Genomic DNA, 12,496 nt, shown 5'->3' on the forward strand with positions numbered 1-12,496 from the left:
TCTAATGTTTAATTTATTGTATATAAATACCAGTCATTTTTTTCTTATAACCAAAAGGCACAACAATTGCCCACAGTTTAATTTTAGCGGCCTCCTTTTTGTAGAAAATGTTTATTTTAGATCCAAAAAAACTGACAACTGAGTCTATAAGCTGCTCTAATAAGGATGGACAGTCAAAGGAAATTATTTTATATTTAATATTGATTCAGGCTGAATGGCAACCAGTCAACTTATTTATAAAGAGGTGGAAGAGCTCTTACAAGTAAAATGAAAACAAAATGAGCTGCATGCACAATTCACTGCACTTAGGAGCAAAATGGCAGACAAAATAGTTATTTATTAAATTTAGGAAAATGTAATCCACAAATACACATAACTCCCCAGCACTTTGGCTCAATAGTTTTCAGCGAGTAAACACATATAAATTGGGAAAGAATGTACGGTGAAAGCCAGGAAGGAGGTATGATCATTCATTTCTGTATGTTTGTATTAATCAAATTCATACACCATGTCACTGTACAAGTGACTTTCATAGTAAACACATTATTGTAGTTCTCAAAGAATAAACACAGAGGAGATGGAGAACAATGCAGGTAGAAAGCTGGCAGAAAGGTGGAATTATTCATTCATGATTTATATGCTGTTGATCTCACTGTCTAAGTGACTCTGAACGGATTACATTTCTGATGCATGTGGATCAAAGTGTCATAACATGCCAGATCAGATCAGAACATCATCAAAGCATTTGATGGCATCCATAAAATGAATGCCCACAGAATGTGCTACATTCTTTGCTTCTCTTAATAGCTCTCTCTTTATTCACAAGTAAAACATAATAGATCCCTAGTAGAAAGGAGTTTTGGTAAGGCTTACCCAGATTTCTCTGGCGGAAGGCTCCCCGAGGTCAACACGCGTTCAAACAGGACTCTTGTATTATTATCCTCTATTTAAAACAGAGTTTAAAAGCAAAGATGAAAATATAAATATTTGTCCGATTTTTAAAAACAGAAATTTTTAAGAATAATTTTAAGTTTTAAAAATGAGGTTGAAATACTGATACAAACTAAGAAAAATACCAAAAAAAAGTGGAGAGAGAAAAAAGAGAAAGAAAAAATATGTAAAAGAAATAAAAGTAAAAAAATACAAGGCAACGATTTGCCCCTTAATTCAAGACAAGTGGTAACTTATAACTTTTTCTATTATTTCCCCCCGAAAATAAGACAGGGGCTTATATATTCCCCCCCTCCCCAATGCCCCTGGCCTTATGAGGGGATGTGTTATTATTTTGGGGGCAGTAGGGGGGCAGAGTGGGACTGGATGTCCCATGGCCACCGCCTGCCTTTCCCTGTTCTTGGCGCCGGCCGAGTGGCTGGCCTGCCACCACTGCCTCATGAAGCAGGATCCTGCAAGGCTTATTGTCCCACTGCATGCACGAACTATAGAACTGACGTGAGCTTCATCATACTGGCACAGCTGGGGTCCTCCTGCAGTTTGTGTCTGCAATGGCACAAGAAGCCTTGCAGAGTCCTGCTCCACGAGGCAGCGGTGGTGGTGTGGCAAGTCTCATAAAGACTCATTTCTTGCAGGTGGGACGTGTTGGGCCACAAGATCCGCGTCCTACCTGACACTTGTAGGTCTGTTGCATTCCTTGGCGTTGCAGTCCAGATAAGCCCATTATAAAAGGAAATGTCTCTTGAGTTCAAACTTCTCGAACTTGCGAGACGTTTTCTTTTATAATGAGTTGCCCTGGAAACAATACCGAGGAATGCGATGGAGCTATAAGTGTCAGGTAGGACGCACGTCTCACTGTGGGATGCAATTTGGGGGTGGCATGTTGGGTGGAGTTGAGCGGAGTGGAGATAGGCTGGGCTGCGAGATGGCGTCTTACTGGAGTTTAACAGTTCTGTGTATATGTCAGCTGTTCTTCACAGGCAAAACCATGTTTCAAACTGATGTAGGCAGAGCCCAGATGAGCCGAGCTAGTCCCGCGGGGTTTGCGCAACTGCCTCTCACTTGCTCTCTCTCTCCCAGACAAAAAGAATGCATGCCGGAGAAAGAGTGGCTCCTCGGAAAGAATGGGGGGGGGGGGGGGCTTATATTCAGGATGGGACTTATTTCAATGCACGTTGGGCTTATTATCGGGACATGTCTTATTATAGGGGAAACACGGTATTTCAATCTAAAATCTTTTCATCTCATGTCCTTAAAAAAATAATTAAAATAAATTATAAGAAAATAATCTTGATTTTTTGAAAATCCCTATCCCTCTTAGATGAAACAAAATACTAATGGCTGCCTTTCCTAGATAAAAAGTTGAGTAAAAGGGGCTTAAGGCTGAAAAGAAGCTACCTAGACTTAACTTTCAATTACATATTCATTATAATTAAAGGTCACACTGAAAAATCCAAATCTTAACAGAAGAATTTAAAACTCAATTTACAATTGTTACAGAGTTCATAGGATCAAACAAATTACTACCATGTTTCCCCAAAAATAAGGCCCTGTCTTATATTTTTTTTACTCCCGAAATATGGCCTTGGCCTTATTATTGGAGGGTCTTATTATTTTGAGGGGCCAGGAGGCAGGCCATGCCATGAGACATGTGTCTTACTGGAGTGGCAGTTCCATGGCATCTCTCAGCTGGTCTGCTTAGTTCCAGTTTCAGTAAAGCCATCGCCATAGAGCAGGAAGCACACTCACAGAGTGGCCGCCGCCCTGGCTGGGTTTTGGAAGCCACAGGGCTGGAGTTGGGCAGAGAGAAAGAAAAACTTCTGCTGCTTATGCTTTTGGCTGCACGCAAAGAAAGCAGCAGAAGTCCTTCTTTCTCTCCCCCAAACCCTGGCTTTGCGGGTTCCTAAATCTTGCCAGGGCAGCAGCTGCTCTGCGAGTGCGCTTCCCACTCTATGGTGATGGTCATTCGAGGCCTCCCTTTCCCACCTGCTTCTCTCTGCTCCAATCTACAAGCGGTTCCCCCCACCTGAGCATTGACTGACTGGAGCGCCCACTGGGAGTCACTGGACAGGATGGCAATTGAGCCACACTCTTCCTGTGGAGGGGAGACTTGCAGGACCATTGCCTGCACTCCCTTCCTCCTGCAGGCCGTGTTTATTCTTCCCAGATGCCCGGCAGTGAGACATTGGGCATCCACATCGAGGGCAGCCCTGACAGATGCAGCTTGGCTGGCCTGGCCATGGCCAGTGCTCACTACCCGCAGCTGACTTTGGCCTGCAGGGGGCTGGCTGGGGCCTCTGTAGGCAGGGGCAAAGAGGGCAGCAGCAACACCTGCAGCGTCTCAGCTATCCCCACTGAGCAGAAGCAGCCGACAATCAAACCCGAGCTGACAGCCAAACTTCTAGCCAGGCGTAGCAGCAGAAGCAGCCCACAAGCAAACCTTTCGGGTGGCAGTGGGGAGAGTGCACATAAGACACTGCACCAGAACAGGCAATTTTTGATTGCATGCAAGAAATAGCTTCAAGAGGCTCTGATGAGTCACACACTCGCGATAATTTTTTCTTAACATTTCAAGAAGTTATCCTGCAAAGACCGGCTGAGAAAGAGAAGTGGCGAGCTGCCAGACTCTGGTAAGATGTTCCGGCACAATTTGGGGATGGCAGATGAGGCAGAGGATGCATGTACAGTGGTACCTCTACCTACGAACTTAATTGGTTCCGTGACCAGGTTCTTAAGTAGAAAAGTTTGTAAGAAGAAGCAATTTTTCCCATAGGAATCAATGTAAAAGCAAATAATGTGTGCGATTGGGGAAACCACAGGGAGGGTGGAGGCCCTGTTTCCTCCCAGGAGATTCCTAGAGAGGCCCCACAGAGGCTTCTCCTTGCCTTTTCCGACCCTGTTTTCCTCCCAGGAGATTCCTGGAGAAGCCCCATGGAGGTTTCTCCCTGTCTTTTCCGGTTACAGTTTTGGAGCCTCGGGTTTGTAAGTTCTTCTCAAGTTGCCATTGAGAAGAGGCAAAAAAAATCTTGAACACCCGGTTCTTATCTAGAAAAGTTCATAAGTAGAGGCATTCTTAGGTAGAGGTACCACTGTACATAGTTGGGGAAGGAAGCTTATTTTGGGGGAGCTTATTTCAACTTCGCGGATTTTTGTTTATCGCGGGTGGTCCTGGAACGTAACCCCTACGATAAACGAGGGATGACTGTATTTACAAATTAAATGCTCAATTTTGGGGAAACATTTGTTTTATTTATACAAAAATGCTTTCTAATGTTTTCACTGCATTTAGGGCAGTTATAAGAAATAAAGTAAATGAATATTAATATTCTAATGGAAAAAAGGCACAGTGAATTATAATCTCCAATTTAATAACTTCTCTGGATTCTTGGGACTTACCATTCAAGTGAGAAAGATAATCAATATATGCCAAGACATATTCTGGAATGTCTCCATATTTCTTCAAGCCTAGTTCAAAAATCTTAAAAGCCACTGACTTGTCCTGTGAATTTAAAAAGATTATTAGTCAAGTAAAAAATGAACCATCTAAAAAACTGATATAATAATTTCACTCACTATGGAAAATTACCTTGCTGCAATAATATTCCATCAGAGCAGCTGTAACATAAACATGGTGGCGGGTGCGGGCATCTTCTCGTGCTTTCTTAAATATCATTCGGCCCGATTTTATACCTTCTGCTCGCCTTGCAAATTTCATGTACTGAATATAAACCTGAGGAATGGATAATCTTTTAGCTGCAGTGCGTTTAAGAAGATCTATGTGTTATTATGAATGTGGTTTTGTTGCACATTTAAACCTTTTTATATCTTGAAATTCAAAGTAGTATATATATTTAACATGTTTTAATCATTAAACATCCCAAAGGTAACAACACATAATTGTCTAAACTCATATTGCTTCTCAAATTCCATGGGGGTCAAATCAAGCCCCACATAACAACTAGCTGATACAATTCATTGATCAAAAATCTCCATTGCCATATTGCTCAAGTGGCTGGCCCTGGAGTTGGAATAAGCCATTTTGCTTTTCTGCTTCTCCAGCTGCTATCCAAATTGCCAGCAACTTTTAGGGCTGTAAATTTTGCCAGTTAATTGTTTAGGTTTGCTTAGATGTGGAAAATGAAGTGGAATAAATCAACCATCTGTATTTTCATAATAGATAATTTATAATCTCATAATTTTGATCAGCTTTAATAATGATGATAACTGGCATGATTTACTGAAATCCTGTATCTTACTAAAGCCTGGTTGGAAGGGGAATTCCCCTCTCAAAAATGTGCCCATGTGGGTTTCAAGTGTAGCATCAGCCATGATTTTAAGACAGGACTGCAGGGTTGCTATTGTAGCTTAAAAGATCTGAGAGACTTTATTGATCAAGCTGGACTCTGGTGATCAATTGGGATTGCTGCTACTGGATCAATTTCACTTTCTGAGCTGCTCAGTGTCATAAATAGATTGGCAGCAGAGTTTCCCAGACTTATATTGAAGGACTTCAACCTGCCTCCCCTGGGTATGGGATCAGAAGCAGCTTGGAAGTTCATGGTCACTATGAAGCCATAGATGCTACTTTGAATGAAGGGGTGAACACCACCTCTAGATTGGACTGTATCTATATAAAACTTTTCCGCTTGTGGATCACAGAAAATGTCCCTGGTTTTCAGAAAGCTCTGGAAATAAAACAGCACCAGAAATGTCTAGAATATCTCTGGAAAAAAACTAAGAATGAATTCATTCAGGAATGTGATTATTTTTCTTCCATTATTGTATCTCTAAGGCATCTAAGGTCCTGCTCAAAGTGACCCAGTCTCTCCTAGGTAGGGATGGGCCTGAGGAATATAGGACAACTATAAAGATACCTGAGGCAGATAAAGTCAGTAAAATCACTAAAGTCACTAAAATCCATTCTGAATTGGATTCCAGTCCAACTGTGCAGGCGCTTTGAAATTGCTTGAAGCACAGTCATGTATAGTTATATAGAAAAGTTTAATCCGGTTGGTCTCAAGGATGTGGACAAGAAATCTATGGCCTCCTGTAACTTACATCTATGTCCCTCCTGGCTGCTTAAGGCCTCTTGGGAGACAACCTGTGGTTGGATTCAGGCAGAGGTGAAGTCATCCTTGAGGGAGGAGATGTTCTGCCGCCCTTAAAGTGGTGGTGGTCCACCCCATCCTCAAGAAACTATCCTTGGATCCAACAGCTCTGGAAGATTTTCACCCTGTCTCCAACCTTGAGAAGGTGGTAGGCTTGCAGGTCCAGATGAACCTGGAGGAAATAGATTATCTGGACCCTTTTCTGTCGCGTTTCAGACTGGGCTATAGCACTGATACAGCATTAATGGCACTTGTACTTGACTTACAACAGAATTAAGATGAGGTGATGCCTCCACCCTGACCATACCTGATCTTTCATTAACCCTGAATACCATCAATCATGGTATCCTTCTGAATTGATTTAAGAGATTGGATATGAGGGGCACAGTGCTGTGTGGTTCTGTTCCTCCAAGTCAATTGGTTTTGATTGAGAGAAACGTAGCCCTAGATTTCTGATTTTCAGGTTCCTTTAGCGCTCTAACCTCTCTCTGCTTCTATTTAACATGAAATCAGTGAATGGAGCCATCTATTAGTTAGGGTGTAAGTATCATCAGCAAGCAGGCAATATACAGTTTTACTATTCTATCCTTGATGAATCAAATTTATGCAAACAAGGTATTTTCAAAGTATCTGTAGACTGTAGAAAGGATTTGGATGGGAAAATGACAAACGTCAGTTCAATTTTATGCATGACTGAGCGGCTGTCAGTTTTAATGCCTCCACCCCTGCCTTTACATCTATAGACTTTCCACCTTTAGTTATAGGCGAGGCTGTATTCTCCCAGACAAAATTAGCTGTTTCACAACTTTAAAAATTCTGGTTGCTCGAACACTGGAGGTTTTTAAGAATAGGTTGGACAACCATTTGCCTGAAATAGTACAGGGTTTTCTGCTGGATCAGCAGGTTGGACTAGAACACCTCCAAATTCCCTCTGCTATTCTGTTATTCAGTGCACAATTTGGAGGCCCACACTGGACTTGCAGCTCCTGCTTGAAGAGGAATGGTTAAAAGGCATTTGAACAACCCCATCATGTGCATTAATTGCATTCATTACTGGACCTGTGGAGTCACTGTTCACTGTTATTCATGCCTTAGTCACCTGTCACTTGAATTGTTGGCTTCAGCTGTACATGGGACTTTCCATGAAGACTATACAAATACTATAATTTCTCCAGAATGCAGTGGCATGAATAATAATGGGTATACCTTAATGCACCCATGTAACATCACTGCTTTATGAACTGCACTAGCCTTCTATTGGCTTCTGAGTGCAAATTAAGATACCTGTACTAGTTATCAATTACAATGTTTTATATCATGATGTGATGGTTTTATGTTTATTAGTTACTTTTTCATCCTATTTTGGCAGCCAGATACAATTGTTTATATAAATAAACAAATCCTTAAACAGCTGGAAAAGTTTGCAACACTAGAACTTATTTTTGAATATGGTTTTTCACCTTGCTTTGATACCTATGTATGTATCACCGCAAGTAACAATAACAAATTATACTTGAATGTTACTCGACTCTCAACAACTCCGGGTGGCTTACATCAAAGAGTATAATAAAATCAATAAAAGATAAAAGGGATCTAATTATTTTAAAATTCTTTCAGGGTTTTTTTTGCTAAGATATTCTAGCGTTCTTTATAACCCTAATGCCGTTAATGCATATGAAATTATTGTTAACAGTGATTCCACTTGCTATTCTCCATAAACATATTTTGAAACAATGAGTAATATTTTTCATATTTCCATAATAGTAAGCATAGGAATATAATCTTTATCACAATGACAAAAAAGCTGAAATAACATACGATTTGCATAAGTTGGGGAATACAAAGTAAGCACAAAAAACTGTTTTTAAAAATGCCACTGAGAGAGCGAAGCCAAGAGAATTGAAGTTGGTCAAATTGTAATTATTGAAAGCTGAAGTACTATAGATCAAACATACCAAAGTGGGATCAATGTCTTCAATAGCCAAGAGTCTATTATATATGCTGTGTACTTTCTCATATTTCATACGACTCTGAACAAATTAAAAAGAAAAAAAAATAGTTTAGGCCCAAAGTGACCAGCATAATAGTTTGACTGTATTTTTATAGATTACAATATCTAAACGTACATGAGGACTTCATTAAAGTTTGAGAGAATAAAGAAAATTTTTGATTCACCTCTTCATAATCTGCATACGCAAAATAAAGAAGCATATTCTTTTTTAATAAAGTGCTGATTGCTCTTTCATAAATATTTGCTGCTTCATCACTGAAAAGTTTAGCATTGTTCATATCCTAAAATAAGATCAAATAATTAAAATAATTTGTCAGACAAAAAAATGAAAAAGGATAGTCAAACAATTTTCAGTTATTTAACCCATGCTCACTGAAAAAAATTATACTGGCATTGTAAACTTAATTGGATTGCACATCAAAAACAAGCAAACCTGATTGGTTTTTAATTGGATATTGGAGTTCATTTTATATATATTGGCTGCAAACATTTATGTCATGCAAGTAACCACTTTGGTTAGCAACTGTTCAAAATTATGTGCTGAATAAAGGGCACTGGTTTTTCAAATTCTGACCATTGCAAAACTCCTGCAGCCCAATCCAGTTCCCTGCCGAGGCATTGGAGCATCTACCTGTAGAACACTCTGCCCCCCACCCTGCGAATCTCCCCTCCAGCACAAGTACCCTGCTGGCCCTCTTTCCTGGGATTCCTGCCTGTTCTTGCTTAACCGCTTGCATGGGTCTGGAATTACAGTAGCAACTGGGACTGCCAAAACTGCAGTCTCACTAAGTGTTGTGGTCATGTGACATCACCCTTTGGGATCACATCATTTAGAGATGGGACTTTCAATTGCCATTGTAGTCAGAGGACTATCTATAATAAATTCACAATTGGTTACTTTTGTTTCCATGCAATTTTTAAATTATTTAAACCTGGATTTACATATTAAATCAAATTGGTGTTTGTATAAGAACAGATCAATTTTAAAATAATTAACAGTGTTAATACTTAATAAGGATGTGTAATAAAACACACAGATAACACAAAACAATGTGTTATCTATGTCAGTAGTGTACATGCAGATATGTCAACATTTTTTCTTACTCCTTTCTCAGCTAACAGCTTGCTGGATTGTTCAAGATATTGTGCAGCTTCATACCAAATATCTGGATGATGACCCAATACTAAGAGGCATTGTTCATATGCAAACATCACTAGGAAAAGACACAGACAATATTTATTTGGCATTTTGCAAAACAAACCATCACTTATTTAAATCATAATGTTTCTTAAAGCTCCTTACTAACCAATTTTGCATTGTTTGACCCCCCCCCAAAATATCACATTTTATTGTTCCACAATAAGTCTATAAATTTGAGGAAATTCTTACAAATGTATTTGTTTTGTATTTTCAGTAATTTTAATTTTTTTTTTAGAATTGTTAGTGACCCAAGCAATATCATAAATTTAGCACACAAAGGAATCATTCTTGTATCCTGTAATCTAAGCAAAAGTAGGTTTATTCTTCTATTTCAAAATTATCAGATTCTGTTTGCAAATGCCTTGCAAACCCACCATGGAAGTGGTCTGAGCAGTAAGTACACAAGACAGCACTCTAGATCTAGAATCTAGATTCTATCAAAGTATCTGAAAAGCAAAAAAAAAGGTACCTCTCTTTGTGATGAGGGTTTGATCTTCGGTACGCAGCGGATTACTCTTTTCCCACTGAATGTATTTTTTCCACATGTCTACCTGCTGTGCTTCTTGTGGAGTATTTTGTGGTGGGACAGAGGGAGCATTACGGTCCAGACCTTTCATCACAGTCTCATACTCCTAAAAGACAGATAGATATTGCAACAGTTAAAACAAGACAAATAATTCAATAATGCCTTTTGTTTTTAATATCTGAAAGGTGTCCTATCGGACACATATTGCAGTTCAGTTTTTCACTGAAATGTATCCATAAAAAGGAAAACAAAAATCCACCATCATCCGTACCTTAGCAACACGTCTTGCATTCATATAATCTCTACTACGATCTTCAATCATTTTTTTGGCTAAGTGGATATTGATTCCCTGGAAGAAGAGAAAAAGCTGTTAAACTCTGAAAATCTGTACTTGCAGAGATTTACTGAAATCTCCTCTTATGTATTTTGTTAAACAAGTTATATGTGGTATACACACAGCTTCCTTTTTATGACCCTCTAATCCAGTGTTTTTCAACCAGTGTGCCGTGGCACACTAGTGTGCCGTGGCACACTAGTGTGCCGCGAGACATGGTCAGGTGTGCCGCGAAGCTCAGAGAGAAAGAAAGCAAGAGAGAGAGAAAGCAAGAGAGAGAAAGAAAGCAAGAGAGAGAAAGGAAGCAAGAGAGAGAAAGAGAACAAGAGAGAAAGAAAGCAAGAGAGAGAGAGAGAGAGAACAAGAGAAAGAAAGCAAGAGACAGAGAGAAAGAGAGGGAGAAAAGCAAGAGAGAGAGAAAGAGGGAGGGAAGGAGAGAGAGAGAAAGACATAGAGGGACGTAGGGAGGGAGAGAGAAAGAGAGCAAAAAAGAGAGGAAGGAAGGAAGGAAGAGAAAGAAAGAGGGATGGAGAGAGAGAAAGGAAGGAAGGGAGAGAAAGAGGGAGGGAGAAAGAAATAGAGCGAAGGGGAGGAAGAGGGAGAGAGAATTTTTTTGTCCAAACTTTTTTTAGCCCCCCCCCCCCCCGCTCCATGTGCCCCAGGGTTTCATAAATGTAAAAAATGTGCCGCGGCTCAAAAAAGGTCGAAAATCACTGCTCTAATCCCTTAATTCAGGGTAGCGCTAGGGCGAATGGATGGAGCTGAGAGTTTACTGGTCAGATGCCATCCTGATGCCACACAGAGTTCACAGCAGATATTTTTCTTTGTACTCTGGGGGAGAAATATCTGCCACCACCTAGAACTGAATTCTCAACCTTCCTAGTGGGAGACAAGTGTCTTCATCACTGGGCCACTATGTTGTATACTATATATAGCATAACTATAATATGAGAATTTAAAAGAAGCCTGACCAGAAATGTACATAATTAAAGAAAACTTTCAAAAACTTTGACTAGACAAGATTATTGTAAAGGGGAGAGAGAGAAGGAGGGAAGAGGTTTCTTTCCTTTTCTTATATGAAAACAATTTAGCTTCAGTTTTTATTTTTTTTAAATAACCAGCCACTGATTATCAAGATAAGGAATTAATAATAATAAATAGTAAATAATTAATAAATAATTCTGTCAACACTGTCAAACTTTTTACTAAGTCTGCACTTCTATTCTACTAGTTTTTCTCATCATTCCTATCATCCTTTTCCTCCCACTTAGGACTGTATGACTGTAACTTGTTGCTTGTATCCTAAGATTTTTATTAATATTGATTGTTTCTTCATTGCTTATTTGACCCCTATGACAATCATTAAGCGTTGTACCTCATGATTCTTGACAAACATATTTTCTTTTGTGTACACTGAGAGCATATGCACCAAGACAAATCCCTTATGTGTCCAATCACACTTGGCCAATAAAGAATTCTAATTCTAATATTGTTATAACTGCTTCATAAATAATTCATATTAACTCCATAACCTTATTTCAACTTTTAATAAAGGTAATAAAGGCTTGGGAACATCAGTTAATTCTTATAATATCAGAAGTAATTCTGAATTCACTTTGATTAAGGCAGACAGATAATAAATGATGATGAGCTTTGGTGGCGCAATGGTTAGAAGTGTTTTTCAACCAGTGTGCTGCGGCGGCGGGTGTGTGCCACAAAGAAGGAAGCTCAGCTTCCAGTCTCGCAACTTTTTGCTGAGGGCGAGAAGAGCAAAAAGTTACAAAACTGGAAGCTGAGCTTCCTTCTTCGCGCTTTCCAAGTTTTCCGGCAGCTGTAGCGCCTCGCCCAGCTGGAGCTTCCCTGGCAGCGACAGCAGGTGAGCTTTGGGGCCCGGTGAGGGGGCGCTGGCAGTGAGAGGGCGCTGCAGCAATGGCACCAGGCAGTAGCTGAGGGGCGGCGGCTGCAAGCAGTCGGCAACAGCGTACACCACACCGGCATTGGGCAGTAGCCGTGGGGCGGCAGCAGGACGAACGGTTGTGAGCGGGAATTCCAGGATGGAGGCACCGACAGTGGCGGCTGGATGTGTTGCTGGACACCGTACATGCTGGCGCTGCGGGGCTGGCAGTGGCCCGCTGGCTGGGCTGGGACGGGGGTGCTAGCCCCGCGCCCATGCCCAGCGCAGCACCAGCATATACGACATCCAGCAACATGTCCAGACGCCGCTGTCGGTGCCTCCATCCTGGAGCTCCCGCCTGCAGCTGACCGCCCCACCCCTACTGCCCGATGGCGCTGTTGCTGGTGTGGTGTATGAGAAAGAGAGAGAGAGCAAGAGAGAGAGAGAACGAGAGAAAGAAAGAAAGAGAGA

The 12,496-nt window shown here is 40.6% G+C and overlaps 1 protein-coding gene across 1 annotated transcript in view; it reads right to left on the bottom strand.

Moving 5' to 3' along the window:
* The window catches only part of CSTF3 (cleavage stimulation factor subunit 3), an 81,990-nt gene that overhangs the window by 2,456 nt on the left and 67,038 nt on the right, over positions 1-12,496 (bottom strand). Inside the window, exons 9-16 of the mRNA XM_070762408.1 lie at positions 10,069-10,146; positions 9,741-9,903; positions 9,175-9,284; positions 8,235-8,351; positions 8,015-8,089; positions 4,538-4,681; positions 4,348-4,450; positions 874-943 (exon numbers count right to left, since the gene is read on the bottom strand). Coding sequence (XP_070618509.1) covers positions 874-943; positions 4,348-4,450; positions 4,538-4,681; positions 8,015-8,089; positions 8,235-8,351; positions 9,175-9,284; positions 9,741-9,903; positions 10,069-10,146 — 860 coding nt within the window. The remainder of the gene's footprint in view (positions 1-873; positions 944-4,347; positions 4,451-4,537; positions 4,682-8,014; positions 8,090-8,234; positions 8,352-9,174; positions 9,285-9,740; positions 9,904-10,068; positions 10,147-12,496) is intronic.

This window comes from Erythrolamprus reginae, chromosome 1 (assembly GCF_031021105.1).
Source record: "Erythrolamprus reginae isolate rEryReg1 chromosome 1, rEryReg1.hap1, whole genome shotgun sequence".
NCBI lineage: Eukaryota > Metazoa > Chordata > Lepidosauria > Squamata > Dipsadidae > Erythrolamprus > Erythrolamprus reginae.